Genomic DNA, 24,187 nt, shown 5'->3' with positions numbered 1-24,187 from the left:
AGTTGTATTTACAGCACTGTTCCAGAACAGTTCAACCCAAATATTCAGATGTGTGCTGCGCATTTTATGGAGGATGAGGACTGTTTCCTGAACCAGTAGCCTACAATGCGTCTGTGGCACAAAGGCTGTTTCTATAACGTTGGGCAGTTCCAACTTTGCAAGGACAGTCTGGCGCTTCTGACTCACAGCCTGTAAGTAAATTATTTATATTTAAATAATTTGCCACTGATGATTTAAATGCGAGTTTTGAGCAGTGTAGAGTAGGGCTGTGCGATTAATCGAAATCGTCATAAAATCGCGATTTGAGCTTGTGCGATTTCTAAATCGCTTTATAGCACGATTTTGCACCCCCGACCTCCCGCAGTATGCTATCCGAACCAATCAGAATGCAGCACGCCTAAATGGAGAACGAGAACAGAACAGACCGGGCAGGCATACAAACGTAACGCCAGGTTCACACACTCCGTCTGTGGTGCATATTTTTTCCGCGCCCATGTTAACGGATCAGAACGTTCACACTGCACGTGATTGCGGTCCGGCAGTGTGCTCCAGGAGCGGTGAGTCTGCAGCAGTCATGCTGCGATCGTTTCCGCACGGAATCTATTTCTGCTGTGCTGCACGCGCTGAATTAAAGTGGCAGCGCATTATTACTATTCAGTAAAAATGAACATGGATTGACACGGAAATGTAGTAATTACACCATAAATGCATATAATTAAAGTCTACTGTTTCACAGTCAACACATGGCTTTTTGGCTAGATTTAAAACAAGGAAAAGTGCACTTTTAGATAAACAAGGCAATAATAGATGGCACTCGTCGTGGTGGTAGTTAAACAAATGTTATATTTATTGAGTTTAAGCATGAATATGTCTATGAAAGATTGTATTACTGGACTCGATGCAACAAATGCCTAATTTGTAATGGGTTTTATTGGTTTTGTCTCGTCGCGACGGAAGACGGCATCACGGTATGTTAAGGGGCGTAACATTTCCGCCACACGCTTGAGGCATTCGACCAATCACAACGCACTGGATAGCTGGCCAATCAGAGCACACCTCGCTTTTTTAGAACGATGAGCTTTGTAAGAATCGACGCGTTTCAGAAAGGCGGGGCATAGAGGAGAAACAATAATGTACATTATATGGAAAATAATGTGTTTTTTGATCCTTATACCGCATAAACTCATTGCATTACACCAAAAACACAAAATAATGTTCTTTTTAGCAACGTCATATGACCCCTTTAAAGTAGCCCAATTGGACCTGGCAACACTGACCTCAGATCTTGGAAATAAATTAACTTTTAAACTGTGAAGTCAATGTGAACCAACAAGTGTGTTCCATGACAAAGCTTGTGTCAGTCACTCAGCATGTATTTTAATAATTTTTAAATGTTTTAATATGTATGAATTATGCTGCCTTTACATGCTATCTAAATTATTGTAAATACTGTATGAGTTTACTAGTCGGAAATTGTACATGACCGGCTTCTCAAGTCATATTTCCAACTGGGAAACTTGAAGATAATTTTGATACGCAAGTTTCTAAGTTGGGCGGGTCATAAACGTGAAACCTGACGGAGGAGAGAAACATAGTTGTAGTATAGATCTTTACCACCTATTAACATTAGTTTGTCAAAATATCGCACCCTTTCCTGCTTACTAAGTCCTTCTCTATATGATTTAGCTTTCACACGTTTTTTCCGTGGTTTAGACATAATAAATTGGTAGAACAATGTCTTCAATAGTGCATTAGCCATGCAATCCATGCTGTTGTTTACATCCAAGTATCTCCAATATGGCCATGCATCCGGGTAGCTGTCCAAACCGTGACGTAGGTGCAAACGCTCTATATGGTTACCAATGAATGGGATGCTACATTTTGTTAAAAATCTGCTTGATATTGACTAAATATTTCCTATACCTTTTGACTTTAGAAAGATTTTCACAATAAATGGACATGAATGAGCCATCCTCCAAGACTCCTGTTCTTTTAGACAACAAAGCACTTAAACACAAACTCATAATTACAGCTTCAGAAGTGGGAAATGAAAACATGTGAAGGCACCATTGATACTCGAGTTTCCAAGTTGGGCGGTCCATAAGCTTAAAACTAGGGATGCGCCGATCCGATATTCATATCGGGTATCGGCTCCGATAGTGCCATTTTTCTCGGATTTTCAGAGAGGGTCGATCCAAATCCGAAATTTATATATATAAATTCTACATTTATTTAAATTGGGGAAAAAAAACTTCACTGGTATCGGATCGGTATCGGTATCGGCCAATACGGAACCCTAGGTATCGGAATCAGTATCGGAGGCGAAAAAGGTGGATCGGAGCATCCCTACTTAAAACATGGCGGAGGAGGGAACCATTGCTTTGACTGTTAAGTTTTATTAGTTTTTCCCACATCTACATTGCTTTCTCTTGCCGTTACAGTCATGTATATTTATGTAGGCTATATAAATAATCATTTGATGCATATTCTTTGTATTTTACTCAGTGAAAACAACATTGATTTGACTGAAACTTCAGAATCATCAGCAAAATGACTAAAAATATGTTTATAATATGGTTGTCAACAAATGAGACCACATTTTATTCAAAATCCATTGGATATTAGTTTAACATCTTCAATACATTTAGGCTATTAAAAAGAGATAGATAAAAAGTTCTCTCACCATAGTATGATATGTAAATATGTTACACATCTAAGGTCAAGGAAGTGCATTCTCTGAGCATTTCCTGTTTCAAGAGGTCGGAAGTAGTGTACAGACTGTCTGGCGAATCGCGATAACATTAAAACTAAAAATACTGAAAAGTTGGTCTAATGGGAAGGGGATCACATTATGGAAAACAAGGTCTGGTATTTACATTTTTTCATCAGTAAGGCATTTTCAGAGCGTTGAGAAGATATGCTTAATATGCTTACTTTCACATCTGGCCCTGGTGTGAAGATATGATGTCACTAAACGATTTTAGTGTTGTAGAGACTGATTTATTTGTAGGGATTAATCTATAATATTACTACTAGTGATTTATTCAGGTTATTAAGCAGTATGTGACAGGTTAGCATGATGTGAAGAGCATCAGTGGGAGATGCTGGACAGTGTGACTGTAGCTGTTTGGAAAGCTTGGGTCATTAGGGAGTTGTTTGTGGATGGCTAAGAGTGTCTGGTTCGCTGATGATTGCTCTAAATGGATGGCACCTCAATAAAATAAACTGTCAACACACACACACACACACACACACACACACACTGCATGCTTATTATGAGCCAAGACCTGCATTGGTTAATGGTTACTATAGTGTAAGTAGTGAAGTCTCAAGGGGGTTTAGGGCGGCAACAAAAATGTATCTCAGCCAAAGGGCCAATAACAGAAAACACTAACAAAAATATATAGTGTATTTTTTTTCTCTTTTGCAAATAAGTGATCTCAAACATATATAGAAATATACAGTGTAGCCCCCAAAATACACAAATGTTTAAAAGTTTGTGATCAATAAGATTTTTATTGTTGGTGTTGAAAGAAATAATTTATTCAGCAATGACTTGATCAAAAGTGACAGTAAAGACATTTATAATTTTACAAAAGATTTTTATTTCAGTTTATTTAAACTTTTTATCGCTGAAAATTATATTATATAACTTAAGCTGCACAACTGTTTTCAACATTAATAATAATACTTTTTTTCTTGAGCAGTAAATCAGCATATTGGAATGATTTCTGAAAGATCATGTGACACTGAAGACTGGAGCAATGATGCTGAAAATTCAGCTTTACCATCACAGGAATAAATTGTAAATTATAAAATAAATAAATAAATAAATGTACATTTTTAAATATACTAAAATAGAAAACATTAAATTACAATAATATTTCAAAGTATTACTGTAATTATGATCAAAATAAATGCAGCCTTGATTACCATAAGAGACTTCTTTCAGATCTTAATGCATGAGCATTATGGTAGAGAAATATGAACAACAAAACACCTTTCAAGCAAAACATTTTACAAAATTATATTTGTTGGGTTTAAAATATTGAAACAATGGATGTATTGTTTGAAAAATATTGCTCTAGAATCATTTGGAAATCACAAGTATTTCTTTTGCACTATGATTTGTTTGGCCCTTGGTTTGATGTCTGATCATTACTGTAACATTAATACATTTTGAAGTATCCAAAGGTGTTCAGATACTGTTTTGGACCATGTATAAGCAAAAAGTAAATTCCTTAAAGCAATTCAACAAAAAGGAAAAATATAAATAAATAAATTGAATTGTTTGGAGCAGCATGCTTCAGTAAAGGGCCTTGAATACAGGAGTTTCTTAACATTTACTTCAGCCACTACAGGATGCACTTCCTCAGCTCAACCTGCTTCTCTAAATAAACACTGCGGCTTTGCCAAATTCACACTTGGCCGAGTGAGGCATTGTACACATGACTGAAGACATCACAAACAAACACATTCCAAATATTCAGCCCAGTTAGACAAATACACCACAGCATAGGCCTATGCCTGATTATTCAGCTTTCTAGCTATTTTCTGATATTTTCTGTTTATTAATGTGAAGCTGCAGAACAATCTGTATTCTAAATAAAGCACTAAATAAATAAAGGTGAATTGGCTTGACTATACTGAAGCCCCAGCAACATCAAACAGGACTCCAATCTGAATTCATAGTTGTTGTTGTTTTTTTGCATAATCTAATGGTATTTTGTATGTTTCTATTCTTTAAAAAATAGTTTCTGTCCATCAAACATAAAATAATCAAAGATAAAGTACCTTTGAAAATGAAAATTCACTGGATTATTCAAAAGACGACAACATGTTTTTTTCACAGAATTTTCGGCTAAAATATTTATAGTTTGATCATGCATTATATACTGTTACAATGATCTCAGATTACCCATATCATGAAATTGCCCAACCCTACCACACACACGCTCACTGTGCTTCGATTGATAAATAAAAAGGAAGTTATTACATTTTGTTTCTGGAGATGCCCACAAATGACATAAATAAATGCACAATTTTAATGTCTTCACAGGTGAGCCAAGAAAATTTGACCCAACATTTAAAGGCCCGATTTATAACAGGTGAGACAACCTTTATAAGCCAAATGTAATGATTAGAAACCATTTACATATGTATCTGAGACCAGTGTTAGTGTCATTTATTATACTATTATAGTTTTTGTTAATATTTTGAATTAGATTTTATTTTTATATTTTCTGTTTTCACTTTAATTTTAAAGTCTTAGTTTTTTTGTATTTTTTTGTTATTTTATGTTTATATAGTATTTAATGATTTTTATTTGTAAGTTTTAGATTATTTTGTTTATTTTATTTCAGTTATTTTAGCACTTAAACTAAATAAAAATTAGAAATGTTGCAACTAACTGAAATAAAATCTTTTTGTATATTTTATTTCAGTTAATGTTCATGATGTAAATTTTTTTTTTCAGGTAATAATGTTTTTTCTTAATGGTTTTATTTTTAGCTAACGATATTAACCCTGTCTGAGACACATCTAATGGCAATGATTCTTTTAAACTTTTTCACATTTATGTAATCTCATAAACTTCCTTGTCATGATTTGTGTAGTGGCACTGAATGTATGTGCTTTTCTTGGTGAACAGGGGCTGCACAGACATTCTCTGTTGTATCCTGTTCATCTTGGCCTTGCTGGGCTACTTTGCAGTTGGGATTCTGGGTAAGTTTCAGCCTATTAATTTTCACATTTCTATGCCCAGTGCCATGTAGATGGGCAGAAAGTATTAAACCGTGTCCATTTCCAAAGACAAGTCTTTCCATAATGACAGTGTTGTATCTTTTGTTATAGCATGGTCTCAAGGTGACCCTCGGAAAGTGATTTACCCGACAGACAGTAAGGGTCAGTTTTGTGGACAGGTCGGCTCCCCACTTGAGTGAGTAAAGCTGTTTCTTTGAAAACTCACCTAGACATGACTTTAAATGCAGTTCTGTGGTTAAATTGTGAAATAGGTTCTTAGTCAGACGTATCTTTCTTGGCTTAATCTGTCTGAATAATCAGGAAGAAGCCCCTGCTGTTCTACTTCAACATCATGAAGTGTGCCAGTCCTCTGGTCCTGCTGGAGTTTCAGTGTCCCACCACTCAGGTTTGGCACAGTTTCGGTTAACCTCTTTTTGCAGTACCATATGTATCTGTAGTGTTTGTCGCACACACTGGCAATACAGCATGCTATAGCACTTTTGTTTTTATGTTCATTTGACAGATCTGTGTGGAGAGATGTCCCGATAAATTCATGACTTTACTGAAAGCATTACAAAATGAAGATGATAGGGAATACTACAAGCAATTCTGCAAGGAGGGAGTAGACATGACCAAGGTGAGTTCTGGACAGGAAAGAAAACGTTTTTGCCTTGAATTCCCAGTAAGAATTAAGATACCATGATAAAAAGGATTACAATAGATCACATTTTGGTCATACTGCCCCTGCCTAGTTTTAGTAATACATGGATTTCAAGATCCTTGAGCAACACGCTTAATCCTAAATTGCTTCACAGAAAGATGCCCTTCTTTTTTCCAGAGAGCTCCTGAAATCCTGAAGGATGGCTTGTGCCCTTCAATACTCACACCTAGCAAGAATTGTAAGCCTTTGCATCTTTCAAAACATGTTTGTGATATCATATAAATTACAATTTAAGTTCTGTTACATTCAAATGATGAACTTCACCCTGTGTTTCAGTCACACGGAGATGCTTGCCCGCTCTAGAGACCTTGAAAGGTGGTGTTGTTGTGGTTGGCAACGAAACGACGTTCAGAGATGATTATGCAGGAGAAAATATAAATGCAACAGATCTCCTTGAAGCCTCAAAGTTAGTAATATTATTTGTTAGTTAGTATCTGTTTGTGTTTGTGATTATATTTAATATAATCAGTGTTATTTTAGTATAATTGAGATACTGGTAACACTTTAGTTTAGGGACCAATTCTCACTATGAACTAGTTGCTTATTAGCATGCATATTACTAGCATATTGACTGTTTATTAGTACGCATAAAACACATATTAATGCCTTATTCTGCATGAACATATTCTACATCCCTTAATCCTACCCCATACCTAAACATAACAACTACCCTACTAACTATTAATAAGCAGCAAATTAGAAGTTTATTGAGGCAAAAGCGCCATGGCAACCCGAGTCCCCTGTTCCGCCATGGCCTCCCGAATCTCTACCTCGGGCTCCTCCACCACCTGCTCCAGTTGGTTTAGCCCGTCTAATCATTAGTTAATCACCGTCATTGTGCTCACCTGTCTGCCTCTAATTATTCACCCCATATTAGTTCCATATTAGTCTGTCTGAGCATTGGTGTCGGTTATTGTTAATGTTACCCCGAGTGTGTGTCTCACCTACCTGAACCTGCCTTGTTGTGTCTACAATAAATGTCATTATTGGAATCCTTGTTGTCCTCGTCGTCCTGCCTGCCTCCACACACCCGTTTCCGTGACACATAGTTAATAGTTAGTTTATAGTGAGAATTGGTAGTGTGACTGATATGCTATTATAATATTTAATATTTTTAATTCGTTTTTATTTTTACATTTTCGGCTTTCATTTTAATTTTAGTTATAGTAATTTTGTTGAGTGTTTTTGTCAGTTTATTTTTATGTCTGTATACTTTATATTCATTTTTATTCATTTTAAACTAGCTTAATTTGGCAACTAACTGAAATGCTAAATTTTTAATGCATTTCATTTCAGGTGACGATAATATAATAATATTATATAATGTAATATAATAACGCTGAATATAATATTATTGTGTTAGATAATATTATATAAAATATTATGTGAATCATATTGAAATATAATCACATTGATTATAATTAATACATATTTTTTATTTTTGCAGGAAATCCAATGCTGTAGTTGAGGCTCGGGCGGTAGCCATGAGGATCTTTGAGGACTATACTCAGTCCTGGCACTGGATACTCCTGTAAGCGTGTGAAATTCTAGGTTCATTTTATTCCCTCTATTCAGTGTTTTTGTTTATGGCAGTCAGATTTAGTGTTAGTGAGTTCTAATGTTTACTAGATGAATTGCACTAGCATTGGTCAAATCTCTGTGCGGTCTTTTTCAGTGGCTTGGTGATCGCCATGCTGGTCAGTCTGATCTTTATTCTCCTCTTGCGTTGTCTGGCTGGAGTCATGGTCTGGGTTATGATCATCATGGTCATCATTGTTATTGGATACGGTAAGGGCTCTTGTCTTGTCTACAGCTCTCAAAAAACACTGTGTATACATGTGCTGTTTAACCTTAACACATTTATAGTAATACCCTTAAAGAGAAAATACATTTAAAAAATATTTTGCTTCAAGAAATTGAAGCCCGTTTTTAGGAACATTAAGCATTGTGACATTAAGACTCTCATTATCATCATTGATGATTTTCATTCGATTTCCAATTCTGTATTGTAATAATGTCATATTTTACTGTAAGACACAATATAGTGTAATATTGAATAGTATTTGTAAATATTTCATTCATGTTTATCCCCTCTCCTGATTCTCCTCAGGTATTTTCCATTGTTACATGCAGTACGCCAGTCTGAAAGGACAGGCCGGTTCTGACGTCACTATCAAGGATCTGGGACTACAGACTGACTTCTCTGTCTACTTACAGATTCAGCAGACCTGGCTTGCCTTCAGTTAGTTTTTATATCAATTATGTCAGTTATGTGCAGTACAAAAATGAATGCACTACCATTCAGAAGTTTGAGATCAGTAAGATTTTTGAATGTTTTTGAAAGAATGCTGCATGTATTTGATCAAAAATACAGTAAAAATAGTAATATTCTGAAATATTATTACAATATTATGAAATATAATAATAATAGTTAAAATAATTGTTTTCTATTTTAATATGTATATAATTTTTTTATTTTACATTACTCCAGTCTTCAGTGTCACATGATCCTTTAGAAATAATTCTTTTTCACTTTTGATTAATTTTATGCATCCTCGCTAAAATAAAACTATTAATTATTTAAAAAAAAACTTACTTAAAGTGCCCCTATTATGCCATTTTTACGGTTCCTAATATTGTTTTGGGAGTCTCCTAAAATAGGATTACATGCATGCAAGGTCAAAAAACGCTTTCGTTTTCTCAAAATATGCATTTAATATCACCTCATTTTCCAGCGATTCTCAAACGATTCGTTCGAAGCAGTTCTAAGATTCAGTCTCTCTAAACCCCTCCTTTCCGTGAGCCTGCTCTGCTCTGATTGGTCAGATGGTCCAGTCTGTTGTGATTGGTCTACGGCGTACAGCGCGTTTTGGAAACGATACGCCTATTTCAATAGTTCTGTATTTTGAACGCTCTAAAGAAAATATCAACATCTATTATTTATCATACTTACAGGTTGTGATTCAGTGGAGCAGCTGATCCAAATAAACAGGATACTGATCCGTCTTTCAACAGCAAGCGTTTTGTGAATCCTGCGTTGAACTCCCCGAGATTAGAGAAGCAGTCGTCAGTAGAATGACGTGTTTGTGGGCGGGGTCAAGTTGTTCGCGGCCGGCCAATGTAGAACATAGTTTTATGCAAATGTGTTACCCCGTGAGGAAGTGGGATTCGAATTACTAACGACTCGTTTCAGCTGTTCAGAGTCGATTCTTTATTTTGGGAGACAATAACTTTATTTATCGTGCACTTTCAGCTTTACAACTTTGCAGATCGTTTACATTCTCATACAGCTACATTACACACTGCATGAAAGGCAATATTGGAAATGGCATAATAGGGGCACTTTAAGGTAATGTAGGTATACATACATATAAATGAAATAAATAAATGTATGTAACATTAAATCTTTCTTCAAGTAGGTATCAATTTGTGCACTTAAATGAACGATAATATGGACCTGCATTCTTTGTCACTTTTAGTTTTCATGACATTCTACTCTGTCCTGTCCCCCTTTGTCGCCACACAGTGATTATCCTGTGTATTGTGGAAGTGGTCATCATCCTTCTCCTCATCTTCCTCAGGAAGAGGCTCCTCATTGCTATTGCTCTCATCAAAGAGGCCAGCAAGTCAGTCTACCTTCTTACTGTAGAGCAATCAGTATTTTTAGACGCGTTGCTGGCGTTGTTCGGTCTCATATTCCATATGACTGCTTTCTTTGGGTACTCTAATAACATTAGCAGTTAAACAGCAGTGTTTTTCTCAGTGTGATGGATTAACTGTAGCTTAAAGTCATGAAATAATAATTAGGTTAATTGGGATTGTTAGACAGGAAGCCCTAATAACCACATCTATTTTTCAGGGCCATCGGTCATGTGATGTCATCACTGTTCTACCCACTGCTGACGTTTGCCCTACTGTCTTTGGTCATCGCATACTGGGCCATCACCGCTGTGTATCCTAAAGAAAAACTAGACATAGGCATCAATAACTTCAATTGTTCACTGTTAGTATTTTGCGGTTTCATTACCCTAAATGTTGATAAAATGTGAATGTAATGTGTTAAATTAGGTTTCACGCAAACAGGATATCCTTAACTATCGATTAGGTTTTTGTCCACTTCCAGTGAGCCAGTATACAAGATTTTCAATACAACTGAATGCATGTATTCCAGAGACACCTGCAAGCCTGAGGTTAGTGTCTTTTAATGCTAACTTTGCAATGTCTCTACATAAACGTCAGTTTTATTTTGCAATATGTTGAACAGTAGTGTATGTCTTATTTGCTATAGCATATTTTACAGAGCAATGCTTGATAAAATGCATACATTTCATAAAGTTGCATTGATTTGATTCTCTCCACAGACTTTCAACAGCTCAAATATCACCACAGAATGTCCTGATGCTGAGTGTCTGTTTGCGTTTTATGGAGGAGAGACATTATACCACAAGTACCTGATTCTGTTCCAGTTCTATAATGTATTCCTCTTCTTCTGGTGTGCCAACTTCGTGACAGCATTGGGCCAGGTCACACTGGCTGGGGCCTTTGCCTCCTACTACTGGGCATTCAAAAAGCCTGACGACATCCCAGCTTACCCTGTCTTCAACTCTTTAGGACGGGCCCTCAGGTGTGTGACTAGAGAAATAGTTGCCTGTGTTTAGCACATTTTGCAAAAATCCTTCTCGTAAAACATTAAATTTTGGTGTACTCTATATCGCTCACTTATTTTTCAGGTATCACACTGGCTCTCTGGCATTTGGTTCCCTCATTCTTGCCATCGTTCAGGTCATCAGGGTCATATTGGAGTATCTGGATCAGAAGCTGAAAGGTTTCACTACTTCAGTGTTTTCATTCTTCTTCAGTAGATGTGCCTTCGGAAAATATTTAGACCCCTTCACTTTTAACTTTTATACACTTGACTTATTCAAGAAATTGACCAATATTTCATATACATTCAGTCATCTTTCTTACCTTGATGTTGATCACAACCAGTATGATTGATAAAACAACAATAAAACAATGCTGAAAAATGTATTGTGATTGGTTATGAAAAAGCAAGAGCTAATGAGGTTGGGCATCAGTTTTTTTCTTTTTAGTGCTTGCCAAGCCACTAGTCAATTTAGTATGTTTTGTTCAGAAAAGAGCAACTTGGAAAATCAAATTTTGTGTTTCACTTGATGAAAGTCAGTCATACAGGTTTGGACATGACACCGTTTTCATTTTTTGAGTAAATTATTTTTTAAATGCCATAAAGTCAGGAAGAAAATCTATCAAACACAAAGAGAATCATAGAATCGTAGAAAATGTAGAAAGAATCAGGTATAATATCAGCTCAGATGCACCCCGTTTCTTTTCATTATTTTAAAATGTCTTTTGAACTTGATTCTGTTCCACTTTTGGCAAATAATACATGCTGACTGACAACGAGAAATGAATAATGAAATGATAATGGAATACTTCATCCTTTGCATTCTGTCTGTTATATGCATTTGAATCTTGATTTACTTCCTCCAGGTGCCCAGAATAAATGTGCAAAATTCCTGCTCAGCTGCCTAAAGTGCTGCTTCTGGTGTCTGGAGAAATGCATCAAGTTTCTGAACAGAAACGCCTATATTATGGTACATTTTCATTTCCCTCTTGATAATGGTTTGACCTTCTGTGGATTGTTGCTGGCTAGGGAGCATCATTAGTGCGTGTTTAGTGTTGTAGTGCTCAAAAACATAATTGCTGAAACTTATTGAGGCATATTCTCTTTTCAGGTGGCAATATATGGTAAAAATTTCTGTACGTCTGCCAAGGATGCCTTCTTCCTCCTGATGAGGAACATTGTCCGGTGAGTGTTAAACTTAAAGGGATAGTTCACCCAAAAATGAAAATGTGACTTTGTTTCTTCAGTAGAACACAAACGAAGATTTTTAACTCAAACCGTTGCAGTCTGTCAGTTATATAATGGAAGTGAATGGGAATCACGGCCATTGACACTCCTAACTGAGATAGATGTAGATAGAGTGTCAGTGGTCCATTTGAGAGATAGGTGGCGGTAATGCACTTATAAGTCTGCGATCTGCCGTAAAGCAAGAAGAAGAAGACGCACGCGCCCGCTGTTGAACACGCTCAGGATGAGCTCAGGACAGTTCAGACATTGCGGTGAATCAGAGGTAAAAACCGATATAAATACTGTTCAGTTTCTTGCACAGACCGATCATTTCGTGTCTTTACACATCAATGTATAGTCACGAGCCGCAGGGTTTAATTTGGTTTTGTTTGTGTATGTTTTTTTGACTCTCAAAGCCGTGATTCCCATTCACTTCCATTATATGACTGACAGACTGCAACGGTTTGAATTAAAAATCTTGTTAAATTTAAAAAAAATCTTGGATGCCCTGGGTGTAAGCAGATAAACATCAAATTTTCATTTTTTGGTGAACTATCCCTTTAATCTAAATCTTTTAGTCAGTGTTTTGTGTGAATAAACACAATAAACAGTCCAAATTGAAATGTTTTTACTTAACTTGTTTTCTAGTGTGGCGGTTCTTGACAAAGTGACAGACTTCCTCTTATTTTTGGGCAAACTCCTCGTCGTTGGAATTGTGGGTGAGTGATTTGGTCAATCAGATGTCAAGTGAATCCAGAGGTTATTTGAGTGGAACTGACTTCTCACTTTCCAGCTCACCAATGTAAAACAGCATGCACTAACTGTTTCTTCTTCCTCTTTTCAGGGATTTGTTCTTTCTTCTTTTTCACGGGCAAGATTAAAATAGTGGAGGATGCTGCTCCATCCCTTAATTATTACTGGGTGCCTATATTGGTGAGCAATCTTGAGTTTTATCAATCCAGCAAAACCAGATTTTCCATCTGCAGTATCAATTTTCCAGATTGTAATAATTACATCTCTCTTCATTTACAGACTGTGGTGTTTGGTGCCTATCTGATTGCTCATGGCTTTTTTAGCGTATACGCTATGTGTGTGGACACACTCTTCCTCTGTTTCTGTAAGTGTGAAGCAGCTTTATTTATTTCATGAGAAAATATGTAATGAACAAATCTTAACAAGTTGTTCATTTGTTGGCTGAGTAACAAAACAAGGATTCTGATAACAGCAGCTGTTGTGTTAGATTTTATTGGGTGTTGAGGAATAAGTTTCACAGATGTTCAACTTTTACCACTCAACTTCAACAGCTAAGCACATTTGCAGCACTCAAACCGCCCTCTTTCCTTTCCTTTAAATGTTGTTATTTTCTGTAATGCAATAGAGAGCAACAGTGACCACCAACTGGATTTCCCCTTCATTTTCTCTATATTAATTTTTTAAAAATCAATAAAGATTTCCAAACCTTGAACCAAACCAACCAGCTCTGAGACACATTGCAATATTACAAACTTTAATTCCAAGCAAAAACATGAAGTCTTGTGCTTTTTTCAGTTTGTGTATGAGGTAATGAACTATTCATCCCACGAAGCTTTGCAAAAGATGCAATTGATTCAGAAAAGACAGTATAATATGAAATGATCTACAAATATAAAATACATATATGTTATATACCAGACCATATACAAATATATACCATACATATAAGTTATATACCATACCATGATAATACCATACCATGATATAACCATATATACCATACATCAGTTTTTTGAGAGTGTAGTGAGAACTGATTTTGTCTTCCACAATGCTTCATAGGAGTGGGCAATCACTGCTCATTCCCATTTCCATGGTAACAGCGACTTCTCTGATTGGTGGAGCTTTTTTCAGGATCATAGGTTATGTAATTCTCAGTTGGCTAAGCACGTTTTTTTAAATCACATTTATGGCTTCTACAGAAGCACATATCATTGCTTTCTCAGAGCTCACAATTTGACTACCATACCATGATATAACCATATATACCATACATCAGTTTTTTGAGAGTGTAGTGAGAACTGATTTTGTCTTCCACAATGCTTCATAGGAGTGGGCAATCACTGCTCATTCCCATTTCCATGGTAACAGCGACTTCTCTGATTGGTGGAGCTTTTTTCAGGATCATAGGTTATGTAATTCTCAGTTGGCTATTAAGCACGTTTTTTTAAATCACATTTATGGCTTCTACAGAAGCCACATATCATTGCTTTCTCAGAGCTCACAATTTGACTTTTAAGGTATGTTTCTGTATGGAGAAAATAACTGGGATTTTTACTTGTGGGACCCACTGTTGACATATCTGCATATCACAGATGCTTACAGGGGCTTTTGGCTTGCTTCATGTCTAACCATTTCCTTTCTTTCTCTCTCTCTCTCTCTTTTTCTCTCTTCAACATGATTTTGTCCAATCATGTCCTTGTGCTCCTTTCTGCTACGTGCTCTCTCAAAACACTAACATTTCAAAATAACCGTCACTCGCAAACACAAACTCAAGGCGAAGATCTGGAGAGAAATGACGGTTCTTCCGGCAAACCGTTTTTCATGTCCGCTGAGCTGCACCAGATTTTGTCAATCGAAAAAAGTGCAGAGGAGACGGACCGTGCCGAGGTACCTGTCATACAGGTGCAAGCTGAGGAGGAAGTCCCGCTGCAGGAGAATGGAGAGGTGCAGCTTAAACAGCAGGACATTCTGAAGCTGGAGCAAGAAGAAGAGACGCCACTAAACCAGGAAACGCACATTGAAGAGCCGCCCCAAGAAACACAACCTCCAGAGGCACCCGCAGCCGACGAGGAGAAACCCGAAGAGCAGGTTACAACGCAAGAGCCTGAACCGCCACAAGTGACCCCAAAACAAAACGGACCCCAAGAGGTGGACGCTGAGGACAAGGAGGAGCAGGTGGCCCAACCTCAAGCAGGACCACCACAGGCCGAGAACCAACAAGAACAGGAACCAGAGGAGCCGAAGCCTCAAGAAAACGGACCTCAAGAGAGCGAGACCCTGCTCACCCCTCAGGAGTAGCTCATTGAAGGTGGATTCGTGAAACGTTTCAGAGAAGCCTACTGATTTGGGAAATGGTGCACTTTGGCGGCTTTGATAAGCCATTAGTATACACTGGAAAGTACCACCTTCATTCACATCATAATGTTTACTCAATCAATCAATTTTGAGAACTGTCTCTTAATAAATAATCACTGGTTGTAATGGATGGCATGACACAAAGTAGGACAGAAACAGGCTTGTTCTCAAACTATGAGCTGTTTCATTGACAATTGGTTACGTGGACCTAAACCCCATTAGATATGCCTACATAGCACTTGTAGAATGTGACTGTGTTTGTGTTTTATGTAGAACGTTTTAATGTAAGGACATATAAAAGTGTAATGTAGGTGCTTGACTTGTGCCCAATTATTGTTACTTATCAATGTCTTAATCATGTTGAATAATGCAAAAAGATTTTGCAGTATCGCTATGTTTACAGCAACAACAACAACAACAAAACACATCTGTTTACAGTGATACCAGCCAAGACCAAACAATGTCATTTTGTAAGAATTTGTGCAAATGTATCTGAAAATTGTGTTAATTTTATGCCTAATGTGATAATTTTATGGTGCAGATTAACAAAAAAATTAATAAAAATGGTATCGAAAGCAAGTCAACTTAAAAACAAAACAATCAAAGAAAGAAAAAAATTTAACACCCTTATATTTTGGTCTGCTTTGACTGGTTATTGTATCGACAGATTGCAACCTTTTCAATGCCTGATATTTGTCGCTGTTTGCCACTCTGTTGCCTCTTTTTCTACCTCTGTGCTTCACTTTTCTCAATCTTTGCATGTTGGTAATGTGATTTCCCAGTGCTTTAATAAACTGAACTCTCTCTTTGTTGAGATCTCAAGCCTTTTTTTGCTTTCAAGGCTCTGCTTCAATTGTTGGCATTTATACTTTTTGGCACACGTTTCCTATTAAGATTATGCTGTTTTTTTGTCTCAACCCAAATTATTCCAACAGTGGAGGATCTCGAGCGCAATGATGGCACAGCAGACAGACCATACTTCATGCCAGAGAGACTGCTGTCCATCCTCAAGAAATCCAATGAGGGGGTGAAAACAGTGGACTAAGGAACGAAGAAAAGATTGTTAGAAAAACAAAGAAGTGTAGGGACAGACCTGCCATACTTGCACTGATTTTATAGCTCAGGCACCAGTGAGTAATACCAGTCATTACAGCCAAAAGTGTTGCATATTTGTTACTTTTGTTTTTGCTAATTACGTGGTTTTGTATTTGTATATATTATGCTTTATTAGACTAGGCACAACTGTTCTAATATCTTTTTCAGTTTCCTTTGAATGTCTAATGTGTTACTGAATTACTTTAAATGCATTATTCTCGTGATGGCAGTGTTTGCGTTTGAAATTGTTATATTTCGTCACAATAATCTGACGATGTTTGAATATAATGAAAGCCACTCGTTTTGATATAACAAAATGTTTTTACAGTGTTTTTAATGCGTCCATTTGACGCAGCTATTTTTGTGTTACTACTTGTTGTATTGTTTGTTGCTGAGTGTAAATAATTCTGTAACGTGACGAGAGGAAAAACTATTTGTATATATTATGCTTTATTAGACTAGGCACAACTGTTCTAATATCTTTTTCAGTTTCCTTTGAATGTCTAATGTGTTACTGAATTACTTTAAATGCATTATTCTCGTGATGGCAGTGTTTGCGTTTGAAATTGTTATATTTCGTCACAATAATCTGACGATGTTTGAATATAATGAAAGCCACTCGTTTTGATATAACAAAATGTTTTTACAGTGTTTTTAATGCGTCCATTTGACGCAGCTATTTTTGTGTTACTACTTGTATTGTTTGTTGCGGAGTGTAAATAATTCTGTAACGTGACGAGAGGAAAAACTAATACATATTAATTAGGGCATGAACGTAATGTCGTTTGTTTTCCCGGGCGTTAAGCTACGTAACGTACTTAATATTCATGAGCCAGCCAGTTCAGTTACTAGGCAACCAGTAGAAAACAAACGAGGCTCTTGTGGGCAAGGCGGTAGTGGAGAAAGCCAACTATAAACACCCAAATAATAAATGTTCATAAAAATGCCCGGCACGTCTATCTCGGAGGACATCGAGCCCCCAACCCATGATGAAATTTCGGAGCTCCAAAGAAAAATTCATCTTCTGAGTAAGTTTTTATTACGGATTTCACCGTTTAAGCTGAAGCAGTTCACTTAAAACGTGATTATATATTCAGTAATATTGCGGTAGTCGTTGAGTAATGAGTACTTGCATTGTTTTATTATTTTCTTCATTAAGTATTTATTCTCGAGGATGTCAGTCAGCAGTCAACTTGGATATATTGAATAACAAAGTGGTTTTGTAACTGTTTAATACCTTTGCATTAATTTTAAATGAAACAAAGAGCTCAATAAAATTGTTTACAGAAATTTAATATTCCATTACCAAGTTCACATTTTGCTCGATGAATGGTTGTTTTTTTTCCACTGTCCACTAGATGGAGACTATTCGATAGCGCATATTGAAAACTCTCAGTCTGCCAAGAACATAGAAACTATCATGCAGCTGAGACTTGAGAATACAAACCTGCACAAGAATCAGCCTGAGGTCAGAAAACATACATAAGTAATATTAAAATTAAACCATCATTTAAAGTATAGTTTGGACATATGTATTCATTCAAATATTGGTCATGGTGTCCAGGGAGATGAACAAGTTATCAAGGATGTTATTCAAGGCCATGGGATGGAGAAAGAATCATTCAGGAACATGTCTGTGAAGGTGAGGTTAAATGATTTTTCCTTAAAGGAATAGTTCACCCAAAAATGAAAAATTGCTGAAAATGTACTCATGCTCCGGCCATCCAAGATGAGGATTGTTTCTTCATGGGAACAGATTTGGAGAAATTTAGCATTACATCGCTTGATCACCAGTGGATCCTCTGCAGTGAATGGGTGCCGTCAGAATGAGAGTCCAAATAGCTCATAAAAACATCACAATGATCCACAAGTAATCTAGTGAAACGCTGTGTGTTGGTAATAAACAAATCCATCAAGACATTTTTAACTTCAAACTGTTGCTTCTGGCTAAAATAGGAGTACTCTATCTATAATATTACTTTCTCTAGTGAAGAAGTCGTCTCATCTGAATCAGGAGAGAAATATGCACACAATCTAAAAACATTCCAAAACAGGTGTTGGTGGATGTTGATGTGAGAGGACAACGGGATGGACTTTTTATGGATTATGGATTCGTATTTTGGCAAGAAGAACCACTTTAACTTTAAAATGCCTTAATGAATTTGTTTCTTACAAACACGCAGCTTTTTATTTCACAAGACGTTAATTGATGGACTGAAGTCGTGTGGATTACTTGTGGATTTGGACTGACAGCACCCATTCACTGCAGAGGGTCCATTGGTGAGCTAGTTGTGTAATGCTAAATTTCTCCAAATCTAGCAAAACAAATTCATCTACATCTTGGATTCCCTGAAGGTGGGCAGATTTTAAGCAAACTTTCATTTTTGGGTGAACTATTCCTTTACGCAATTCAATGCATGGATGATCCAATGGGTACTTAATTTATATATATATATTAAAAAATACATTTCAATTTATAAATATGTGGAATATTTATGAAACTATAATTGAATGTTTTGGACAGTATATTTATTTCTTTTTTATTATTTATTTAAATAAAAAGTACAAATAAAAAACATCCATAGCAACAAAATGTGATTATTTTAAAGGGGGGTGATTCTTTTCTATACCCACTGTATACATATAATTTGTGGTCTAGAAAGTTGTATTAGACTCTCCTCACTTATTAACAGAAATCATTGTTGTGCAGGCAGCTCAGACGGTGCTAAAGAAGCAGGTGTGTGATAAAATGAAGAAGCAGAATGCTATGAAACACACCACTCAGACACAGATGCAGCATTTAGAGGACTTGAAGTTCCTGGTACTGAAGCCACAGAACAGTAGCCCTCTGCCTGACACCCAGAAAGGAGAGGAGGACAAGGTAGAAATTGTCTTTTTTTCTGGGCATTTTGGATGAACGTTGGTGAATCTTAAAAATATTTGTCCAGGATATTATTTTTGTGTGCTTGTTGTATAGAAACTGCGCATTCTGGAAAACAGTTTGGAGAAATCACAGCTGAAATACCATGAAGCGGTGCACATAACGCGAGGATACCGCAAGCTGAAGGAGCACCTACAGGTATCAGAGCAGTAACACAGCTGGATTCATCTATAGACACAGCTCAATAAACCCACAGAGCACGATACCTCATATAGGTAATGGGAGAAAAAAAAAAGCAATTATTTAAAGCATGTTACGATATCACATCGTTTTTGTCAAGTTTAACCAACCATTTCCCCTTCCATCTGTCACATCTAGCCCCAGTGGGTATCCATGAACCCTGATGAGCTGAGCAGTGAGGCCCCGCGAAGTCCCACCACAGTAGAAGAAGAAGAATCTATCTCTACTTTTGAGGAAGCTTTCCAGCACGCCAAAGAGGCCACTGGAGTCACAGACTCACAGGTGAGGAAAGACAGTATTAACCCTATGAAGCATATTTAATATACTCATTTCTTAGCGCTCGAAATTATTTTAAATGATTCTGAAAGTCTCTTATGCTCATGAAGGCTGCATTTCTCGATCAAAAACACAGTAAAACAATAATGTGATATATTTGTATAATTTAAAATAACTGTTTTTTATTTTTTATTACTTCAGTTTACATTACTTCAGTCTTCACATGATCATTCAGAAATCATTCTAATATGCTGATTTGGTGCTCAAAAACTTTTCTTATTATCAGTGTTAAAAACAGTTGTGCTTACGTTGTAATATTTATGTAGAAATATTATATTTGGATTATTTAATAAATAGAAAATTGAAAAGAAAAGCATTTATTTGAAACAGAAATATTTTGTATCATTATAAATGTCTTTCATTTTTGATCATTTTAATATGCCCTTGCTTAATAAAAGTATTAATTATTCTTTTTTTTTTTTATCTGAAATCTATCCCCCTACCTTTTGAACAGTAGTATATCAAGGAAATCTTTAAGTCTTTATCTTTTATCTTTAAGTAATGCATTCATGAAATGTATGTAACTGAGCAGAGATGATAAATATCTGAGTATTTTCCGTGGTTTTTGGCAGATGAAGGATCCAGCAGCACGGCTGCCTTTAGACTCAGAAGAACACATGCTGCAGCTGATGTCTGAGGCTGAGCAGAAACTGATGCTGCTAAAGGAGGAACTACAGGGCAAAGATCTGGCAACTGTCATGAAGGAGTTGGAGGAAGAAGAGGTGAGGAACACTGATTAGTCATGTTGGTGTAATTATATTTTGGTTTGTTGAAGATGTGTCACTAGTGAAACATATTATTATGTTACTTTAAAGGGGTCATATGATGCGATTTCAATTTTTCCTTTCTCTTTGGAGTGTTACAAGCTCTTGGTGCATAAAGAAGATCTGTAAAGTTGCAAAGACTAAAGTCTCAAATCCAAAGAGATTGGACGAAGCGGAGTCCAGCCCGGGGTCATCACATGTGGTTGCTGTAAACCCACCGGCCGCTCCTTCGTCGAATCCGCCGACCGCACCGTACTCAAGCCCACCGGCTCAAATGCAGACATGGTTTTATGTTTATGCGGTGCGATGCAACGCAACGCGTAAAAAGAATAAGTCATTGTAATCCTTAATTATGTCCCCACTGGATGCAACAAATACCTCGTTTATAATGGGTTTTAATGTTTTTGTCTCATCGCTCCGGCCGGGACACGGCATCACAATATGGTAAGGGGCGTAACATTTCTGTCACACGCTTGAGGTATTCGGCCAATCACAACGCACTGGATAGCTGGCCAATCACAGCACACCTCGCTTTTCAGACCGATGAGCTTTGTAAAAATTGACACGTTTCAGAAAGGCGGGGCATAGAGGAGAAACAATAATGTACAGTATGTGGAAAATAATGTTTTTTTAACCTTAAACTGCATAAACACATTTCATTACACCAAATACACAAAATAATGTTCTTTTTAGCAACATCATATGACCCCTTTAACTGTTTTGTTTACTGTAGCAATATGTGTCATATTTGATTTTTTTGTTAGCTGTAAAATAACCTTTACTGATATTTTACTGTTGTTTTTTTATGCCCCCCTGCAGTTCCATGCCAGAATAGCAGGGAAACTACCCCAGAGCAACACTCGCATTCAGCTGCCTGAGGCCCAGAAACAGGACTTTTTTGATGGTGAGATACTACTTCATATTTCCATGGCATCCCATTTCTGCCATAAGAAAAAAATAATAATGCTTTGGTAAATTATAATGAAATAAGAAGTCATAAATATGACATAAAAAGTCAAAATTATGAAATGCTAATAATTGAAAATTATGAAATGCTAATAAAATGACAAACATATTAGATTAAAATGTAAAATTATTAGATAAAATGAGATGTGCCATGTTGACTTATGTCATAACCTACTTTTTATCTCATAATTTTGGCTTATGTCATAACTTTGACTTTTTCATCATAATTATGACTTTTTATCTCATAATTTCGACCTTTTATGTCATAATTAGAATTTACCAAAGCATATGGAATGGACTTCAATACATACCTCATATTTCTGAATTTAAATCTTGACATTCTGAGGGGATGAAGCCACAAATGTCAGAGTGATTTCTTGATATTATACTGTAAAAAAAAATAATAATAATAAAATAAAAAGAAAGAAAACCGTATCAATAATTAAAGGGATAGTTCACCCAAAACTGAAAATTCTGTCATTAATTACTCACCCTCGCGTCGTTCAAAACCCATAAGACCTTCGTTCATCTTCGGAACACAAATTAAGATATTTTTGATGAAATCTGAGAGCTTTCTGACCCTGCATAGACCGCAACAGAACTACTGTTCAAGGCAAAAATAAAATCAAAAATATCTTAATTTGTGTTCTGAAGATGAGGTCTTACGGGTTTTGAACGACACGAGGGTGAGTAATTAATGACAGAATTTTCATTTTTGGGTGAACTATCCCTTTAATAATAAATGTAAAAACATTTTTACCCTGAAAATTATATTTTGTACTTTTAAAAATATTTAAGATCACATGTATTCAAAGTGTAAGGAAAATGTTTACTTGGTTATGCCACATGACAAGCCACATAACTTTTCTTTGAAGATTGTAGATTTTTAAAACCATATTAAACCAACATGGATACAAAGATTACATACAGCTATGAACTTAACATGCTGTTTGTTTGTTTTTTATTCTATTTCTTTATCTTAGATACTCTTATTTGCACCAGTGATCACTGGTTTGTGAACCTGGAAAGCTCTTGACCAGGCTTGGCCATGTGTTTTTTGCTCTAGTACACTGTTCAAAAGCTCCCTCTTATCAAGATGTTCTCCTGTGCTCTCTTGATCCAGTACTTTCTTCTGTCTGAACACTGTGTTGTACTTAAAAGCTCACCCTTCTGGTGTACAGAGCGTTGGTGGATTTGTTAAGATGTTAGGAGTCAGATCACATTCATGTGTGATTGTGTGTGTACACTAAGAATGCTGTTGATCCATATGTACAAGTAACAGTAACAGAACTGATTTAGCAAAGTAAGGTGACACACATCTTACACACCTGCATGTCTTTTCTGACAACAGATGAGGAGGACAGCGGCGTTGATGACGGTGATGTCACCAACCGTGTCACACTGAAGCACCAGTCGCAGTCAATCATTGACGCAAACACCAGGAGGAAGACTCGCATCAAAAAGAGGAAAGGCCAACTCTGATCTGATCCAGTCACAGGAGAGATAATAAACATCTGACAGCATTTAAAACATGATCAGCTGTAGCCACACATTTCCTAAAAGCTTTATCTCCATTCAACATGTCTGTGAATTCACACTTAAGAAAATAAATGAATTATTGAGCTGATGTAGTTTTTATTTTGATAAATGTATTAGCTGCTGGAGTTGTTTGTGCGCATTATTACTTGCATGCCGGACGAAACATGACTCGAACGTGACACCTGTTGAAGATCTCAGTTCTCACATGACACATGTGACACCTGTGTGAAGATAAGACAGAGATTCCATCTCGGCACAGAATTTGAAAAATGTCCTGTGGATCCCTCCGCTGATTTACTGCATACATGTACACTGTCAGTGAGTGACATTTATAATGTTACCAATGATTCAAATAACTGCTGTGCTTTTGAACTTTCTATTCATTACCTTAATAAAAAAAACTAAAATAAACAGCAAAAACAGGCCTGCTAGAGCAAGGAGAAGGAGAGAGGGTCAGAAGCATAAGAAGAAGAAGTGTCTAAGGCAGGAACCCATACATTATTATACCCGAGCTAGATCTGATAAGAAAAGAGTAAGCCCCTAATGTTTCTGCACTTGGTTCAATAGGGGTCACAATGAGCTCTGTAGCATCAGGGTTGCACTTAACATTTGCACATAAGGTTGCACATAACATTCTCCTCCTTTTAAGACCAAATTCCTTATGAGAATTGTTTTATAATGTTTTAAATGGGGAGTCATCTCAATTATCACCAGTAAAATATGGAGTGGCTCAAGGATCTGTCCTAGGTCCTCTGCTATTTTCAATATAATTTGCTGTAAAGTTGCTTTGCAATGATTTGTATCGTGAAAAGCGCTGTACAAATAAACTTGAATTGAATTATAACAACACATGATCACAGACCTACTTTACATGGGATTCTTATCATAAATATTCTTGTAGCATATTCTGCAGAATGACATTT

At 36.5% G+C, this 24,187-nt stretch overlaps 2 protein-coding genes across 4 annotated transcripts in view; both read left to right on the top strand.

Annotated features, from left to right (window-relative positions):
* The window catches only part of LOC107659973 (choline transporter-like protein 2), a 20,686-nt gene extending 4,151 nt beyond the window's left edge, over window positions 1–16,535 (top strand). Inside the window, exons 1-22 of one of the 3 annotated variants that reach the window (XM_016449109.1) lie at window positions 2,760–2,863; window positions 5,060–5,108; window positions 5,651–5,724; window positions 5,854–5,938; window positions 6,064–6,148; window positions 6,266–6,379; window positions 6,581–6,641; window positions 6,740–6,869; window positions 7,911–7,994; window positions 8,139–8,251; window positions 8,574–8,705; window positions 9,990–10,089; window positions 10,323–10,415; window positions 10,569–10,653; window positions 10,825–11,087; window positions 11,194–11,288; window positions 11,975–12,078; window positions 12,220–12,293; window positions 12,984–13,054; window positions 13,180–13,268; window positions 13,368–13,452; window positions 14,863–16,259. In XM_016449109.1, coding sequence (XP_016304595.1) covers window positions 2,833–2,863; window positions 5,060–5,108; window positions 5,651–5,724; window positions 5,854–5,938; window positions 6,064–6,148; window positions 6,266–6,379; window positions 6,581–6,641; window positions 6,740–6,869; window positions 7,911–7,994; window positions 8,139–8,251; window positions 8,574–8,705; window positions 9,990–10,089; window positions 10,323–10,415; window positions 10,569–10,653; window positions 10,825–11,087; window positions 11,194–11,288; window positions 11,975–12,078; window positions 12,220–12,293; window positions 12,984–13,054; window positions 13,180–13,268; window positions 13,368–13,452; window positions 14,863–15,386 — 2,541 coding nt within the window. In that variant the 5' untranslated portion in view covers window positions 2,760–2,832 and the 3' untranslated portion in view covers window positions 15,387–16,259. Of the gene's footprint in view, window positions 1–2,759; window positions 2,864–5,059; window positions 5,109–5,650; window positions 5,725–5,853; window positions 5,939–6,063; window positions 6,149–6,265; window positions 6,380–6,580; window positions 6,642–6,739; window positions 6,870–7,910; window positions 7,995–8,138; window positions 8,252–8,573; window positions 8,706–9,989; window positions 10,090–10,322; window positions 10,416–10,568; window positions 10,654–10,824; window positions 11,088–11,193; window positions 11,289–11,974; window positions 12,079–12,219; window positions 12,294–12,983; window positions 13,055–13,179; window positions 13,269–13,367; window positions 13,453–14,862; window positions 16,260–16,378 lie in introns of those variants that run through there. The other 2 variants (XM_016449110.1, XM_016449108.1) reach the window with 2 other exon arrangements.
* A 453-nt stretch (window positions 16,536–16,988) lies between these two features.
* LOC107659982 (coiled-coil domain-containing protein 151-like) lies at window positions 16,989–23,345 on the top strand. The gene is made up of 8 exons (XM_016449119.1): window positions 16,989–17,566; window positions 17,897–18,006; window positions 18,103–18,180; window positions 19,249–19,419; window positions 19,516–19,628; window positions 20,528–20,717; window positions 21,579–21,663; window positions 23,077–23,345. The coding sequence occupies exons 1-8, from the start codon at window positions 17,470–17,472 to the stop codon at window positions 23,205–23,207; spliced, it is 975 nt and encodes a 324-aa protein (XP_016304605.1). The 5' UTR covers window positions 16,989–17,469; the 3' UTR covers window positions 23,208–23,345.
* Window positions 23,346–24,187: the final 842 nt, after the last annotated feature.

This window comes from Sinocyclocheilus anshuiensis, unplaced genomic scaffold, assembly GCF_001515605.1.
Source record: "Sinocyclocheilus anshuiensis isolate Anshui unplaced genomic scaffold, SAMN03320099.WGS_v1.1 scaffold55, whole genome shotgun sequence".
Classification (NCBI taxonomy): Eukaryota; Metazoa; Chordata; class Actinopteri; order Cypriniformes; family Cyprinidae; genus Sinocyclocheilus; species Sinocyclocheilus anshuiensis.
This window is presented reverse-complemented; position numbering and strand designations above follow the sequence as displayed.